Raw genomic sequence first — 18,312 nt, forward strand, 5'->3', positions numbered from 1 at the left:
AATCCTCTCTTATTTGGGTGTTGATGGCTGGCCAGGAGATGTTTTGGTCTGGGTCTTTCTTTCTTTTCTTTCTTTCTTTTTTCTTTTTAGCTTTTTAGATGCTGCGTGGTCAACCAGCTGGAAAGAGCAGCCCTGACATTGGAGGGGAAGTTCGGGTGTTAAAGACCTCCAGTGGGGAAGCAGCCGAAACCTAAACGGGGCTGGGGATTCAGCGCAGGAGGAGGTCCTCAGACCTAGACAGCTGGCAGGGAAGAAGGAAAGCAGAGGCCTTAATGAGCCGGCCAAGCTGAAAGATCTTCCTTCGCAAAGGGTGAAAGGCTGCTGCACAACGCTGCCGATTGCTGCTCCCCCCACCCCGCCCCGCCCCATATTCGGCCCCAGCTGGCAGCGCGATGCAGCAACCCTGCGGAAACCAAGGGGGATGGAAGGCTGTGGCCACTACCTCGCCCTCTGCTCTCCAGGGAGAGGATGCAAAACGGGGGACGCGGGAGGGATAAGACTGGAAGGACAGATCGCCAAGGACCTGGCCGGGAGCGCGAAGGAACCTCGCCGTTTGCGCTCCTTCCCTCGAGTTTACGAGGCCTCCCAGCTGCGCTTTTCCTACAAAGGACGTGTGGAAGCGACGTCCTGCCTTACCAGGGAATTTAGGGCACTTAGGGAGACCTCCCGGACCATGGTTGGAGGCGATTCAGAAATACTCGTCCGGATTTTTGCAGCCCACGTGTGGTAGCCGTCAGTTAGGGTAACTCAATAGGAAGTCACAGGCACTCTGCACCTGTCCCCCCCCCCCCCAAAGCATGTCCGTCTTTTATTCTTCTCTGGCCCAGATCGGGTCCTGCGGGGTCTCGCCTTGTGTCCCGTCGGCAGAGAGGATACTAGTCACACTCGGTAAGGTGTCCGGGCCAGAGGGTCTCCCGAAGAGAGCAGGTGGTAGCTCCTCCGGCCTTCAGGAAAAACTCTCGCGCAGGAAGGCGCTGGAAACAGGCGGTCTCGCTGCGTGACAATCAAGAAGGGAGGCGATCTTGATGTCCCCTCCATTGGCCTGGTCCCCGAGAGGGAGAACTCCGCCGAGGCAGGGGTGAAATCCAGCAGGTTCTGAAGAACCGGTAGCGGAAATTTTGAGTAGTTCGGAGAACCGGCAAATGCCACCTCTGGCTGGCCCCAGAGTGGGGAGGGAATGGAGATTTTGCAGTATCCTTCCCCTGCCACGCCCACAAGTCACACCCACCACGCCCACCAAGCCACGCCCACAGAACCGGTAGTAAAAAAAATGGATTTCACCACTGCGCCGAGGTCTTTGCACGAGGGCAGCGGGAGAGATGGGGCCATGGGCTGGCGGTCGAAAGACTCCAGGCTAGCCCCGCCACCTCCAGGAAGCGCGTGGGACCTTCGCCCAGAAAGCAACTTGAGCTGGAGGCAGGCGAGGCTTTAGCCAGGCGGCTCAAGCCTTTCCTTTCCTTGATGAAGCGCGGGACCCGGCGCTCCGAGGACCCAAGCTTGTCCGCTTTGGAGTGGTGGCAGGGCAGATGCAGGCGGGCACGGTTGCAGGGAAGGAAGGAAGGGTGAGAAGCCTCTGGGCCTCGAGGCAACGGATGTCCTGCAGGACACTTAAGTTCCTCCTTGCTAAAGAACAGGCGAGCAAAGATGCCGGCCAGCCACGCCAGTTCGTGCAAAAGGCATAGGAAATGGCTAAGCTGAAAACTCGGGGGAAGAAAGTCACCTGCCGGCTTGTTTTATTTGGATACATACATTCGGGCCGGAGGCGGGCAGGTGCCCAGCAGGCTGGGTCTGTCACGTGCAGAAAGGCGGGGAAAGTTGAAGGACTCTGTTTTGGGGGGCCCCGCTGGAGAACAAAGACAGTCCATGGCTTCGGTGCCCTGAAGAGGACCCCGACAAATTCAGCTCTGATGAGTTAAAGCTCCATTTTAGTTCAGCTTTCTTCTGGATATCCGGATCCAGATGAGGATAGTCCCCTTCCCAGGAAAAAGTTGACCGTGTTAGTTTGGTTTTTTTTTTTTAATGTCTGCGGAAGACGAGAATATTGGAAGAGTTGACTGAGGCACCTTTTGCAATACCTCCTGTATATACATTCCCTTCGCGACACGGTTTTAGAGAGTGAGCAGAGCGGTGCGTCCCGATTTCAGCAACTGTAAGGCGTCAGCTCCCACCTATGTTTTAAAGTTTCAAGAGTCTGACAAATTTGGGAGGCCCTGACTTGTCAGCTGTGGCAACCGTTGCTTTCCTTTATCTCTTGCTTTGCTATAGGTGCCCAGCTACCTCTGTCTTAGACCTTCTGTCATATTTTTTTTTCTCACCTGTGGGTGGATGCGTGTAATTCAAGGCGTGGAACGTATCTACGGTAATACTCCTGCCTCTTTTCCCTATCACACAACAACCCTGTTAGGCTGACAGAGAGAGAGAGAGAGAGTTTGGCCCTAAGTGACTCAGCCGGCTTTCATGACGGGACTAGAACTCACAGGCTCCCGGTTTGTAGCCTAGCACCTTAACCATTAGACTAAACTGATTCTCACCTGAATTCCTCTTGGGCCCTTTTCCTTTCCTGTTATACATGCGGATCCTGGTCTCCTGATGATGAAAAGAGGCGGGGGGAGTAGGAGAACAGAGCAGCGGAGTGGTTTGTTTGTTTGTTTGCTCCTTCCACTTTTTAGATGCGCGCAACGTTCAGGCGCACTTTTCCTGCCCTTCTCTCTCTCTCTCTCTCTCTCTCTCTCTCTCTCTCTCTCTCTCTCTCTCTCTCTCTTCACTCCAGCTCCTCCTGCTGAATCGAAGCTCTTTTGTACCAAAGGAAAAACGGCGAGAAGCAATGGTCAGACTTTAAAAAACAAAACAAAAAAATCTTGGCCCAAACCACACCGATGAGTTGAAAATCCCCGCATCCAAAAATCGACTCTTTGTAATGTTCAGGTTGCTCAGAAGCAATAATAAGCAATAATCAGGGAGATCATATTATTTATCATATCATAGATAAATATTATCCGGAGGGGGGAGGACGGGGGGGAAAGAAACTGGTAGGAAGAGAAAGAGGATTGTCATCTCTCAGTCTCCAACTTCTCCAAGTTTTTCTCTACCTCCCAGAGAAACCTGAAACAAGCCGTAAACTTCCAGACATAGACTCCTATGCTTGCAGTAGGCCTCTTTTTAGACCTTGTCAATTTCACGCTGGAAATCCAGAGTTTCTATCAATTTCTCATCACTGGATTCGGATTCATAACCCCACCCCACCCCCCTTGGATTAATATTGCCACTGGCTTCGAACCTCGAGCCTGCCTTGATGACTTATGCCTCTTGATTTCTATGGGCATCCCAAGACATTGGAATGTAGAGTGGGTGGTGCTGATTTGGAGCAAGTTCCTGAAAATTAGGACTATCATATCTGGAGTTCCAAACTACGGACAACCACTAAGAGGCAGCAGAGAGACACACATTGCTAATAACGTTTTGGGAACATCTAGGGGTTCACAGGATTTGTGCAGAAAAGCAATGGACTTGCTGGAAATGAAGCATAAACTCAAAATTGGGTAGGGAATGGAAAGGGAGGGAAATAACCCTCTGGCCATCCAAATATTGCAACCCTGGTTAAGGATAGTTCTTCTCTTTTAAAAGTAAGTGAATCCAAAACTTCTTAGACTCTCATACTTTTTTCAAAGTTTTGAAAAATACTAACTGAGCACAAGTGTTTGAAATTGGGGAAACCTCAAAATCTTGGATCTTAGATGGAAAGAAGAAAGAAAACTTCACAAGGGAGAATTTTATTTAAACTTGCTAGAAATAAACCTACTTGGCTCTTCTACTTTGCAAGATAACTACAACACTGTTATGTCCTCTCTTATATAGGCCAGTGTTTTCCAAGAACCTGGAAAGTTAACGCTTGTGGACTTCAATTTCCAGAATTTCCCAGCCAGCTTTGAAAAACCTTGATGTAGACCATCCATATATCTTCATTTATAAGGGTTTATTTTTCCTCGATGCTTGAAAGCATTTTTGGTCATTTGAAGCAGAGTAGAACCGACCCCAGTTTCATACAGAGACCAAAAAAATGTTTAGTCAGGTAGGTAGAGTTTCATATCTGTGTCCAAGCATATTTTATTAGTGTCTGGATGCCATTGTCTATTCAGTAGCTTCATGCAGCTCCAGACAATTGCCAGCCAGCGAGAAATTACAACTAAACCAACATTAAGAATAATTCTCTAGTCTCCACCATCTCTCACTACACGAATCCTACCCCATACCTTCAGTGTCAAGTGGTGGAGGATTCTTCTTCAGCTGCCTGGAAGAAAAAAAAAACACTAACAACTCATTTTTTAAAAAAATGCTGCACTATTGTGAGTTCCTTGTAATTTCCATCAGCCTCTCTCTCTCTCTCTCTCTCTCTCTCTCTCTCTTGGGCTGATAGACTACATCCAGCGATCTATGGAACTAAAACCCCAAGGCAATTGCAACTGCCGTCCCATGTACGTAGCTCGCCTAAACTCTCTGCAGCTGAGATGATTGGGCTACAAAAGAACAGGCACTTGTTTCCAAAATCTTTTATGATCCATCTTCCCCGGAGGCTGAACCCTTCTATTCTATGCCTCTGTGTTATAAACAGGAGCTATTTTCCACGTTAGAAAGTTATGACAAGATCGCCCTCTTTGTACCGTCGCGGGGGATTAAAAACGGCCCTTTCGAAATGTTTCTTTTTCGTCCCTTGCCCTAAAACCTAGGAGGACGCGCGTGGATTAGCCTGCTTCAAATAATGCCCAACTCGCTCTGTGTGTTTGTTTGTTTTAATGGGAATTCTAACTCTGCATATGGTTTCCTCAGTTTCTCGAACAGCGATGAAGCCTCCCCAATGACCTATTTTATCGGCTACTTAAATTTTCCAGACCATTTTCAACCCTTAGGCTGACAGGTAATCTGTGAACGTTATAGGGGGTCTCTCACCTCTGCGCAGATACATCTCGTCTTACTCTTGCTGACAAATATTAACCTGCTGCCAATTTTCTTTTTAAGTTGAAGAGGAGTTTGTGGGGGGGGGGGCGGGGGGGGAGAGAGAAAGAAAAGAAACATGTAATTGATGTTATCCCGAGAAAGCGCCGTCTCCACCCCTTTCACTTCCAACCTTTCAGGTACGAGGAGGGAGCGAGTGAAAATCTCTCCAGACCTTTTTTATTTTTTTAAAATCTCTCGCCTTGTTGTTGTGGGCGCTTCCACCCCCCCCCCCTTTCTATTTTGCCTTCTTCAGGGTTAATACATTGGAAGGCAAGCTTCTCCCGCCTCGACCAATCAGGACTCAGCGCTGGAAGCTATAATATAGAACTAGAGCCAGGCTTCACTCACAGGCGTTTCAGCTCCCATTAGATCCCAGTCTTTATTATTTCATTCCGTTTCCACTGTCGCTCCCCCCCCCCCACCCTTCCCGCTTCCCGCCCGCAGCCCCCTCCTGCCTTCTACGCGCCACGATCCTGAACTCCGATGAGTCCCGTTATCGCAAGCGCCCTCCGAGATGCACCTGCTTTGCTAGAGATCGGGGGCTAAGTCACCGAGAGGAGAGGAGAGGAAAGGAAAGCAGAGGAAAGGAGGAGGAGGCGGGCGGGAGAGGCAGGCAGGCAGCAGGAGACAAGGAAGGGAGAAGCCAGGAGCCGAGGGAAGAGGGCAACTCCCGGGCGAGAAAGGCAGCAGCGGGCGCGCTCTCTGTCACTCACCCGCACTCACCCGAGCCACGAGCCCGGTAGAGCGCAGGGGGCGGCGAGGGGGGAAGCCGAAGGGGCCGCTTGCTCCGTGGAAGGCATGTTGCTCCTGAGAAGAACTGGGCTCCTCCCGCTCTGCCTAGGCGCGCTTTTCCTCTCCGCCGGGCTGGCTTGCGGGCCGGGCCGGGGTTTCGGCAAGAGGAGGCACCCGAAGAAATTGACCCCTTTAGGCTACAAGCAGTTCATCCCCAACGTGGCCGAGAAGACGCTGGGCGCCAGCGGCAGATACGAGGGCAAGATCACCCGGAACTCGGAGCGCTTTAAAGAGCTGACCCCCAATTATAATCCGGACATTATTTTTAAGGACGAGGAGAACACGGGAGCCGACCGGCTGATGACCCAGGTCAGAGACGCGCCCTTCGCCTCTTGCCGACCTGCTCGCCTTCCGGCCTGGGGAGGGGGAGCGGACTGTAATCCGACAGCATTGCCTCCCTCCGGGGCTCTCAGCTTCCCCGGGCGTCGCCGACCCCGGTTCCCAGGAGCTGTCGGGGGAAGGGATGCGCCGGCGGGGTGGGGGAGAGCTCCTTGGGGATAGCATCGGCAGGGCTGTTGATGCGACCTTCCGCCTCGGAGGGAGGAGGCTCCGCGTGTGAATACGGTAGCCTGATAGTTGCAGGCAGAACTGCGCTCGGCCGCTCCCTGCCACCGAGTTGGGTAGCTTGCTGCGCGTGTTAGCCTCCTACCACGCCACCGATCTCCCCCACGGGGACTCTCCCCTTGCCCTCGGAGACAGGAATCGCCCAGCTCCACTTCTTTCTCTTCCTAACCAGTTTCTTTTAGATTAACCCTCTTTCCCCGTCGCCTCTCACACGCCGTGAGGATGAAGGTCAGAACCTGGCATCTCCCGGGGCGGTTCTGAAGTCCAAGGAGCAGGATAATAAGAATAAGAATAATCAAAGGCGGTATCCGCCAGGCTCCCTTTGGCAACTGTGTCTGAGAGCGCATTGATCGCCTTTAAAGATGCTCGCGCTTCCCCCTCCGCTCCAGACCGGTGATAGCACCCGAGGGGGAAGGACGGGGAATTTAATCGGCACAGTAAACCCCGGGATAAAAGGTCGCGGATTGCGCATCCATCTCTCACGACCCTCAGTATTCGAGGACTAGAAATAGGCGACTAAAACTAGGCACCCATTAACCGCCCACCCTCCGTTCCTCGATCGGCTTTCCAACCGAGTAATGACCGAAAGCTGATTCGTCCAGGGGGAACTCTGCGAATCAGGCTCCGCTCCACCTCCAGAGTTCGGGCGGCCTTTCAAATTCTCCACCACGCCGCCGGCCTCGGGCGACTGCCGTCGGTTGCGTCCCCTTCCGAAAATAGGTCAGCTGCCTTTCCTTTCCCGACCCCTCCCGCGATTCTGAGGTTTAAGCCCCACCTTCAGCACCAGGGAACCAGCTCCATTTCGCCCGAGTCGCCCCTGGAAGGGCGGAGGGGCGGCGGCGTACTCCTCGCGTCTTTGCTCGCGTCCCGCCCTGCCGTTCCGCGAGGAGTTCGCTTGGGGTTACGGGAAGCGCGCCCGCCCGAAATCTCCATCTGACCACCTTAAATCTCACGGCACACGGGAAGGTTTGGAAGCGCGCGCGATGCGAGTTCCAACAGCTGCCGAGGCCGCGACAGCGCTGCCTCCAGGAAAGCGAAGGCCCCCGAGAGCAGAAGGCGCTTGTCAGAAGGCGAGGCGACGGTGGGACCAGCGCCACTGAGGAAACTTGAAGCTCCCGGTTGGCGTTCGCGCCCTCCTGCCTTTCTTATGTCCCCGCTCCCCCACCCCCACCCCCTTCACTCATCTGCAAAGACGGGCGAGACGGGTTAGCTGTGCGGCTGCAAGTCAACCGCATCTCGCGTTTTCAGCTTCACTTACTCCTCTCCGATCGATCGCCAGGGCTCGGGTTTCAGCCTGGAGCCTGGCTACAGGCGGCCGGAGAGGCTGCGAGTTCCTGGCGGGGTTGGCAGCGACGCGGAAGCCCAGGAAAAGCGCTGCCGCCGCAGCCGCCGCCGCTGCTATGCGCGGCAAGGGGTCCTGCGCGTGCGCGCCCGCCTCTGCCGGCGCAGGGTCGCTTTCCTACGCGCTCCTCCGAGAAGAGCAAAGGAAATGCACCTGGGCTGGTCGTACTCCCGAGGAATCCGTCTGGAAGCTCCTCCAGGTGTATAGGACGTTTACGCCAGTGCTAGTGAGCTGGGGGTAATGGGTGTGTAATCTGGACGGTCTGGGAAGGAAAGGGGAGGATAGGTCTGGAAGGGACGTAAATTTGGACCAAGTGGCCTGGATTTGTGGGGTCTAGGTTGGGCAGAAGAGAGGCAACGAAGAGGACCGGGAAGCGTCGCCCCCTCGGACCGCCGCCTTTCCTGTTCTTCCCCGCCCCCACGCGCGCTTCCCACGCGCCTTGGAGCTTCCTTGTTTGGTGAATCGAGGCACCTGCAAGGCAAAGCTCTCCACTTCCCCACTTCTTCACCGCCGGCCTCCTTGGCAGCGTTCGCTGGCAGCCTTTGAACTTCTGACCTTCCGCCAACTTCCCTCAGACGCAACAAACACCGCGCCCCAACCCCGCCGCGCTAGGCGCACTCCCGGGAGCTTCCCATCGCGTCTCGCCTCGCTCCTTTCCGGATTCTTCGGCCGCCCAGAGCGAGCTCTGGGCGCGGCCCAGAGAAAAATAGCCTTAGCCGAGAAGCAAAGAGGCAGAGTTTGTGGGACGTGCGCTGGGGGAAGGGGATGCTCATGAAGGCCGGATGACCGTGGGCATGAAGGCAGAAAAGGAAGCGACGCGGTGTTACCCCCCGCGGCGGGCCTCACTACCCTAGGTAGCTACGGTGGGGGAGATTCGCTAACATAGAACGCCGCTTGGCGGCGGAAATGCACCTGGGCGGCCCCGGGTCCTTCGCCTCCGCCTTGACCCTTGTCTCGCGCAGCGGCCGGGCAGCTTGGACAAGGCAGTCTCCCTCCTGGGGCGGGGCCGAGAGGGGAGGAGAAGCCTTTTCGGCAGAGAAGCGTCCACTTTTCCAACCAGCCGCCGCCGCTGCCAGTTAATATTAACTAGATGAAGGGAGGAGAAAGAGGCAAAACCCGGGAGAGCTGGAGGGGGTTTCTCCGGACAGGTGACGGCGGCCTTCTAGGCGCCCCCCCCCCCGGTGGCCTACTCTGAGTAAATCTATGGGGGACATAAGGGTACCAGGACAGAGTTGCGGTTCGTCTGGAAAAACGAGCCCTTTTTCGGCCCGCTGGGAGGAAGGCAGTACAGTCCGTGAATGTTCCTTAGCGTGTTTCGGGGCTTGAGTGGGGGCGGGGGAGCGGGGCAGTCCCTCTCAATCAAGGGGATCGAGGCTGCACCCGATGGGATTCATTCCTGAAGAGATACCCCACGCGGGCCGCCTTCCTTCTCAGCAAAGGGGGAGAGAAAGTGAGAAGCACCGAGACGGAACGGCGCCCTGGAGAAAGCAGGAGTAGCCTGCATACCTAGGTCAGTTTAGCCACCCTCCCCCATAACTCGGCTCTTTTCTGCCCGAGCCGTCCTGCAAAGAAAGGATCGGGCAGATCAGATGCCTTGGAGGAGTGATGGAAGCCAAAGGTGCTCAGTGCTGCTGTCTTTGCGGGTGAGGATTTCTATCCCAATAAGCCAGCTCTGTAGATCTTTCCTTCCCCTCTCCTGGCCGGCGAAGTTCCCTCCGTGAGCCCGAGAACTCCGAACAGCTGAGCTCCCCTGACTCTTCCTCCAGTCCAGCCGCGCGCCTTGGGCAACCGGCGTCGGATTCTTCGTAGCCCCAGACTTTTCGGCTCTTTGGACGCTCACGGAAGAAGCGCAGGTATGGGGGATCAGTTTCTGCTGTCTAGTTCCATCCGGTCGGCAGAGATCCGGGATCTGCTGTTGGTGCGGTGAAGGGGTAGGAAAACCCACTCGTGTTTCTGCTTACCTGCCCACCGAGCTGATGTGCTTTTTACGCATTCGCCTTCCCAGCAGCAGCCTTCTGACCTAAACGAAGATGATGATTATGACTTAAATCTCCCTCCCCCGCCTCCCCAAAAGATGTCACTCTTAAAACAGTTCTCCGCGGCAGCGATTCCTAAAACTGTTGAGATGCATGTATCTATCTTTGCCATCCTTGGTTCAATAAGACGGCAACTACAAGTCCCAAAAGTGCTTTTTCAAGAGGCAACTGGACTTTCTCTTGAAAAAGCGCCTTTGGGGCAACCATGACCTGGATGACTGAAAATCTCCATGGATACAAGTTCCAGAATGCCCAGGCATTTGGGAGTTGTAGAAGCCATTCTTCTAGAGAAAAGTGGAGGGAAGGTGTGTGGAACTGTGCAATTTCTCCCCTTTTGCAATGCAAATCTCACTTGTGTTTATACCAAAGCAAATCCCACTGAGTTTTATCGGGCTAAACTTCATACTGAAGAAAATATATAAAAGTCAGGGGAAAGGGTGCCAAATTAACCCCGTCTTAAAAGATAATGGTGCAAAAGTTGACTCTACCAGGGGGGAAAAATAGCTTACTAGTTTTATACACCGTGCTGGAGAGGTGAAATGGCAAAAGGTATTCCTGGGAGAAAGTCAAAGAAATTGTCCAGTGTAAAGTCATTAGCCTCTGGAAAGGTTTGTTCTATCCTTGCTACAATCTTAGAGAACTATTTATGCTTTGCAGCAAAACTGCAAAGACTCAATAACTCCTCCTCCTCCTCTATAAACTCAGTTATTTTTTTCTCCCAGAAATCCTTTTTTTAAAAAATAATGCAATAGAACACTGACCTATCTCTTATTTGCTTTTGTGGATGCTTCCAGAAAGATGTCCCTAGCTTTAAAAGACTAATTCATGGAGTTTGAGATAAATGAACATTGGTTTGGAAAGGATTGTTTACTTTCAGAGGCCACTTGCTTAGAAATCTGTCTCCCTTAAAAGTTTTGAAGGCTGGCCTTTGTGGAGAAAATGCTAGGAGATTACTAGTACGATAGACCAAGGTCCTCCTTGCTTCCTTCTCCATTGAATCCACATTCTGTGGGAACTTATGGCCAAGTTGCTAATGACTTTAGTTTCTAGGGTCATGGAATCCCAGTACAGTCCCTAGCTACAGAACACAGGAGCTCAAATAAGTATTAACAGGGCCAGACTAGAGGAAGAAGTGAAACATCTCATTATCTATTCACAAATAATAATTAATTAATTATATATTGGGGAACATCCGTCCTGGATGGATGAGATTCACAAGAACCTAAGGGCAATATCGGGTTGGTGCAAAATCACAGGTTATTGTTGGGCCAGCAAAATTTTAACTGTTCCTGAATTGTATTTTCTCAGATTGTGAACAGTGTGATCAGAACCAGATTGATGTAATGTTTAAGGCATTGAGATAGAAAACAGGAGGTTATGAGTTCTAGTGTCGCCCTTAGATACAAAGCCAGCCTGGTGACCCTAGGCCAGTCACTTTCTCTCAGCCCTAGGAAAGAGGGAATAGCAAACCACTTTTAAAAACCTTGCCAAGAAAACTGAACAGTCTTGTCCAGGAATCAGACAAAAACAGTTTTGGAAGTGGGGGTAGGGATGTGTGTCTGTGTTGCTTGCTGAAGTGAGAGAAACTTCATTCAGGTACAAAACTTAAGAATTTAACCTTTTTGTGTGTGTGTATACAAATAACTTGTGTTTATCTAGATCCATATGCTTTCATACCTTGAAGCAGTAGAGTCCAGCTTTTGCAATCTCCAAATCTGGCCATTTTTTTTTTCCTCTTCATTTTTTTTATAAAGCAAAATAGATGCTTCCAGTTGCTGCAGGATCTAAGAAGATAAGATACCTTATGTCTTCTTCCCTTCCATTCATTTTAAGATGATTCCTGGATAGAAGTCATTCAAGAATGAGACATGTGGAGCTAAATCTGAAAATCTAAATTCTTAGGGAGTAAAAGCCCCATTAGTCACAGAGGTGGATTTACTTCTCAGGCTAGGAAAGTTTTATCTTACTAACTTGCATCTTTTCACAGAAAGTTAAGTCGGTCTATATTTGTTAACTACATTAAGCAAAATAGAATTTATTTATTTATTTATTTCTTATTAACCTTGCATGTGGCCCCATTCCCAAGGATCCAAGTCTATTCAATTAATCAACTTTGGGAGTTTAGACCATTCGACCATCAAACGAATCCGAGTTGTCTGATTTAGCAAAATAGCTTACCTCCCCTCCCATTCAAGCTAAAACTAACCAAGTTACGCATACTTGTGAATACAATTACTGAACGATTATCCTTAAAGGTGTTTGGAAAATCCAATCAATGCCAACAATCTTTCATTTATCTGGGAAGGAAACTGGTTCAGTGGATGGGGTCTTCCATTCAATAGTCATTTTCCACCAAGGAAGTAAGACTTCAAACCATAGCCCAAGTCCTACCAAGCAGGGAATGACTTGATTCCAATCAGTTCTCAAATAAACCCACCAAAATTAAGGAGACAGTTAACTGTAGGAAACTTAAAACCCCAGTTTAGCTATCAGTGGTTCTGCTCTAATCTTGTCAGGATCCAATCAACCTCTCTCTCCTAAAACGTTTAATATATTATTTAATTTTATTGGCTGCTCAACTCCAGTGGGCTCTGGGCAATATATAAAACTATTTAAATATTTTCTAGTCCATCTAGAGGTTCTATTGCTGCCAAAGGACACATAATGACCTTGGATTGTTTTCCGGCCCCTTCTCAGCTAAGCTGGACAGGTGATTTGATAACTGGTAAAGTTGGAGTTCTGTCAAATTGACTTCAGAAAGCAAGTTGGCCAAAGGTGTTTTGGGCTGTTGCATCTAGTTTTGGACTGGAATGACTCTGGAGGGAGAGTCATTCCTGGAACTGTGTCTCCCTTTGCTCCTCTCCTGCCCACATACTGTAGCAGGAGTTTCTCCAAGGTCCAACTTTGGGTCTTAGGATGAAGGTCCACTCCGAGACAATAGATGTGGTAGCATGTCAAGACTAAGCAACATGATGGAAGCATAACTTTCAGATCCGGCTTCCCTTGTCTGGACACAGAAGCACAGTTTATTTAACAACCTCCATCATCTCAGCCAGTAGAATTTGGTGTCCTGTCCGGGAAAGAGCGGGCTTTGTAGAACAGATATCAGAAGGTGTTGGGGGAAGGAGGGATGGTTGCCTCAGTTTCTTCCAGAGTTTGTCTACCTCATCCCTGGTGAGCTGCACTCTCCCTCTTGTTCATCTTCCACCTAACCACGTTTTGAACCCATCCTTTAGTAATAGGGCAAAATGCATAGGGAGTTCTACTCAAACCTCACAAGTAAGCAAAGTATCTAAAGCTGTGTTTTCCCAACTTAGCAACTTTAAGACCTGTGGACTTTGGATCCCAGAATTCCCCAACTAGTTCATACCTCTTAAAGGTGCCAAGTTTGGGATGGGGGAAGGGGGAAAGATGCTCTAAAACAGGGGTCTCCAACCGTGGCAACTTTAAGGTTGGAGACCTCTGCTCTAAATTACATCTACTCTAACTTCTGTCTCTATGGCAACTAACCTGCCTTAGGATGCTTAGACTTGGGCAAAAGATCAGCGGCCTGCTAGGCCTCGCAGCTTTTGTCTGCTTACAGGTGGGAGGCATCCTCTGCAGGTAGCTTAAGAACCCTTTAAACAAAGGGGAAATGAATTATTCGATTAGCATTACACAGTTCACGCAGGAGAAAGTTAGGGCCACCAGATTTGGACCGCAAAGCTCTTGAGATGACCTATCTGGTTGCTACCCGAAGCTGGAAGCCCTCCACAAGTGTCTCCTGTCTCCCATTTTGGGTCCACTCGAATATCTCAGTTGGGAGGGAAACCCGGGTCACACGATTTTGTTCCCCCTGCCGGGACCGCTTGGCCATTGGAGACCTGCGGGCAGAAGCACCGCAGGTCTGGCTCCCGCTGTGGGACTTCGCTTCCCCTGCCCAGCTGGCCCGGCCGTGACAATCCCCCATCCCCACCCCACTGAGCCGCCAGCTGTTCTGACTCCCTCCGCCACGCTCGCCTCTCCTCTGCTTGCTCCCGGCAGCGCTGCAAGGACAAGCTGAACGCGCTGGCCATCTCCGTCATGAACCAGTGGCCGGGCGTCAAACTGCGCGTCACGGAGGGCTGGGACGAGGACGGCCACCACTCTGAGGAGTCGCTGCACTACGAGGGCCGCGCAGTGGACATCACCACCTCGGATCGGGACCGCAGCAAATACGGCATGCTGGCTCGCCTGGCCGTGGAGGCTGGCTTCGACTGGGTCTACTACGAGTCCAAGGCGCACATCCACTGCTCCGTCAAGGCCGGTAAGCAGGGCGAACGAGACGGGGGGGCCCATCCTCCCAGGCGTGGCGGGTCTGTTAACCTTGGCCAGGGTGCAGGGAACCCGAGGAATGGTTTAAAAAATCAAGGCGATAACGGACACCCCTGCAGGGATGAGACGCATCCTCTTAAAAGCATTTCACTCTGCAGAAGGGGCAAGTAGTAAAGTAGGAGTAACACCTGCTGTGAAAGGATAGGGCATTCCTGTTTATGCTGAAGGGATCTCGGAGACCTGTCAGATATTTGATACTGTTAGTTGGAAGCAGGAGAATACTTTGGCTGAGTTTCCCATTTATTTAGCCTCCATAAGGTGTTAGTTGAGAGATAAGAAGGGCAACTGCTGTGTTTCACCAATGTGAGTATATACACACACACGAGGGCAAGGTGCAGTCCACCTTCCTCCATAGATGCTCCCTGGATGGCCTTGGCCAAGTGCATGTTCTTTCTCTCTCACTTTCCTTCTCCCTCTCCCCAATCTACCTCACATGGTTGTTGTGGGAGAAAGTAGAAGAATGAAATATGCCTCGTGTATGCCAGTTTGAGTTCTTGCATGAAAAATGGGAGGTGAGCCACATCGGTGTTTTTCAAAACCTGGCAACTCGAAGTTGAGAGAACTTCAACTCCCAGAATTGTTGGAGTACACCCGTCTTTGCCAGGTTGCCAAGTTAAATAAATTAACCTTTTCTTTAGTTACTCCTTTAATTACTATCAACCATAAACTATTATCCAGAAATCTCCAATTAGTCAAGAAGGGCCCGAAAACGGGAAGGAGGGTGGGAATATCAGGGACCTTATCCAGGTTCCTGGAGGCCTGTGGACCTTAAGAGACAGAAAAGCTGCGTCTAAGAGGGCTGTGAAAAATGTAGGGGGCCGAAATAGTCTTGAGGAAGTCTAAAGATTAAAGCGTAATCTTCTAAACCTTTCGCCCAGGGATGAAATCCAGCAGGTTCTGACAGGTTCTGGAGAACCGGTAGCGGAAATTTTGAGCAGTTCAGAGAACCAGCAAATACCACCTGTGGCTGGCCCCAGAGTGGGGAGGGAATGGAGATTTTACAGTATTCTTCTCCTAGAGTGGGGTGGGAATGGAGATTTTGCAATATCCTTCCCCCAGGAGTGGGGAGGGAATGGGGACTTTGCAGTATCCTTCCCCTGGAGTGGGGAGGGAATGGGGACTTTGCAGTATCCTTCCCCTGGAGTGGGGAGGGAATGGGGACTTTGCAGTATCCTTCCCCTGGAGTGGAATGGGAATGGATATTTTGCAGTATCCTTCCCCTGCCACGCCCACCAAGCCACGCCCTCAGAACCGGTAGTAAAAATATTTGGATTTCACCACTGCTTTCGCCCAATCGGGGCATCCTCAAATGAAGGGGCTTTGGGGCGTTCTGATTAAGTGCAATAAGCCCCGCCCACTCTCTTCTCGAGTTAATGAGAACGTGAGAAACGGCTTCGCGCATCCAGTGCAGGGCGGTTCTGCGCCCAATGTTCTGATCCCAACTAAGGTCGCTCAGCATCTGCTCCCCACCCCCACCCCCCGAGTTGGATGCTTCAATAATTTCTGCCGGGGCATCCTAGATTGAGATTCAAGCTTCTGTTGCAATGGCCTCGGCCGCATCTTCACAGATGGGTAGGAACGAGGGAAGCTGCTGGCTGGGACCTTTTGAGCTCCGGACGAGTCTTGTGAGCACAACCTAAGTAAGATTCCTGGCAAAGAATGGGGCTCAGAGCTAAAGCCCACTGAGTAAGGGAGCGGGTTTCTCAACACAGCACCGAGCATCCCCCTCCCACGCCGTTTCCACGCTATTTCATCTCTTCAAGGGGAAGCTGAGACCCCCTGAACTCAAAGCAGGTCTTCCTGGACCCTCAACCGATCAGCCACAACTCAGTTTGTCAAAGTCAAACCACCCCAAGCACACCGGGGTGACTTGTTCCGCCGGTCTCGACTCCCGAACCCAACCCCCACCCCCCTCCATTCACAAGAGATCCCAGAAGCCCTCGTTCTGGTTCCTTTTAGAAATCTTTTCCTTTTAGTGTGTGTGAGAGAGAGAGAAGGAAAAGAGGGAGGGAGGGTGGGAGGAGAGAGAGGAAAAAGAAAGAAAGAAAGAAGTGGGAGAGAGAGAGTGGGGGGGAGAGAGGGGGGGAGAGGGAGAGAGAAAGAAAGAAAGAAGGAAGAAAGAAAGAAAGAAAGAAAGAAAGAAAGAAAGAAAGAAAGAAAGAAAGAAAGAAAGAAATAAAAAGAAAGAAGTGGGAGAGAGAGACAGAGAGAGAGAGAAAGAAAGAAAAGAAAGAAAGAAAGAAAGAAGAAAGAAAGAAGTGCGAGAGAGAGAAAGAAAGGAAGAAAGAAGAAAGAAAGAAAGTGGGAGAGAGAGAGAAAGAAAGAAAGAAAGAAGTGGGAGAGAGAGAGAGAAAGAAAGAAAGAAAGAAAGAAAGAAAGAAAGAGAAAGAAAGAAAGAAATGGGAGAGAGAGAGAGAGAAAGAAAAAGAAAGAAAGAAAGAAAGAAAGAAAGAAAGAAAGAAAGAAAGAAAGAAAGAAAGAAAGAAAGAAAGAAAGAAAGGCCAAAATGAACTGGGCAGAGGAGGGGATGAAAGGTGGCGAGGTGTGACGAATGGTACCCACGCAGGAAGGAAGGAAGGTTTGGGAGCGATTAAAGTTCATTCATTCATTCGGTCGCGGGCACAACCCCCGCTCGCTGAAGCCATGCTAGGAAACAGATGCGGATCCCGCGCACCGCTTTAGAGGCCGCCCCCCCACCCCCCAGTTGGGATTTGACCATGCAGGCGCTCGATCGTCTGCGCGTTTTCCGCGGCGTCGGTGAAGATACAATGCGTATCTTGGCCCTTTTGATCTTACCCTGCGCTCCTCCTGCCCCATCCCCACCTACACCCCGTATCCAGAGTATGCAGGAGACCTCGAGGGAACTTTGTTCGTGTGTCCCGCCACGGATTGGGACTTTTGCCGAAAGCCTCAGCTCCGGTTCCCTCTTTGGGGATGCAAAAGAGCGAAGGGGAAGCAGACACGCTTCTCGCCTCTCCGCCTCCCCTGCGGCCTCCGAACCCCTTAAGCCGGCATTGATATTTCAGTGGGGCAGTGAAACAACCTGCAGAAGCTCTTTCTCCCTTTTGCTGTTGCCGGGATGACGGAAAACTTGCAATTTCTTTCCGAGCTCCGCTTTTTTTAAAATTCAGCCTACTTGCTGTCAGTATTCCTTCGTGCTACGAGCGCCCCTTGCTGGTCCGGTTGAGAAACGCAGCCTCAAGGGCGCGTGCTGCTCGCTCGCCTTCTGCATAAATTGTCGCTTTCAAGCAAAACAGTTAACAGTATTTTTTATTTTTTTTTGCGGAGACGCCTTCTTGTTTTGCTACCTCTCCTCCTTTGTTGACTGGCGCTTAAAGAAAACACTCTCGAAGTGCCAAGAAACACGCAATCGAGATGAAAAAATAATTAACTGCCTCTAAATATATCGACTGATGTGAGAACGAAGCAAGGATTAAGAGAACCAGCGTGATATTGGGGGGTGTGGGGGGGGATTCATTCAAGGCAGTGGGTAAGATTTCACTAGGGGACTGGATTCCCCAAGTAGATTTCCTAAAAAGCAACTTTTCTTCCCAGTCTGCCAGGGTCAGATATAATTATTTTTCATTAGAGATTGACTTTTTCTCAAGTCAAAGACCCATATTATTATTATTATTATTATTATTATTATTATTATTATTATTATTATTATTATTATTATTATTATTATTATTATTATTATTATTATTATTATTATTTGCAAGGTATAGGTTAAAATCCCTGATGCACATTTTAAAATAATGTGAACTATAATCCCAGGCATGTGACAATATCATAGATTTTATATTTTCAGTGTGGAAAATGTAACATCCCAGATGTTTAGCTTGCAATAGAATTGGAGAAGTCCCTTCACTCATTTAAAGTCCAGTGTCGGTGACAATAGTAATGATTTCTAGGACTAATGAGTCAGAAAGCAGGACCAGAAAATCCCTGGTCTGTCCTGATGTCTTAACTCTGACAAGACTATGTCCATTTGGTTTTCTTGGCCCTTTTTTTTTGCCTTGTCTCTTAAGAGACAAGAGCACTGGATGTGCACAGTGCAGTTCATACTACAGGTAGTCCTCGACTTACAACAGTTCATTTAGTGAACATTTGAAGTTGCAACAAAAAGTGAACTATGACGATTTTTCACATTTATGACTGTTGCAGCAATCCCCGTGGACATGTGATTTACATTCAGATGTTTGACAACTGATTCACATTTATGACTGTCCC

General features: G+C 50.3%; 1 protein-coding gene across 2 annotated transcripts in view; it reads left to right on the top strand.

Annotated features, from left to right (window-relative positions):
- The first annotated feature begins 5,337 nt into the window (after window positions 1-5,337).
- SHH (sonic hedgehog signaling molecule) overlaps window positions 5,338-18,312 on the top strand; it is a 37,604-nt gene continuing 24,629 nt past the window's right edge. The window contains exons 1-2 of one of the 2 annotated variants that reach the window (XM_034401618.3): window positions 5,338-6,093; window positions 13,750-14,011. In XM_034401618.3, the coding sequence (XP_034257509.1) occupies window positions 5,791-6,093; window positions 13,750-14,011 (565 nt within the window). In that variant the 5' untranslated portion in view covers window positions 5,338-5,790. Of the gene's footprint in view, window positions 6,094-9,553; window positions 10,032-13,749; window positions 14,012-18,312 lie in introns of those variants that run through there. The other variant, XM_034401619.3, reaches the window with a different exon arrangement.

This window comes from Pantherophis guttatus, chromosome 4, assembly GCF_059756535.1.
Source record: "Pantherophis guttatus breed Tessera chromosome 4, ASM5975653v1, whole genome shotgun sequence".
NCBI classification, from domain to species: Eukaryota; Metazoa; Chordata; class Lepidosauria; order Squamata; family Colubridae; genus Pantherophis; species Pantherophis guttatus.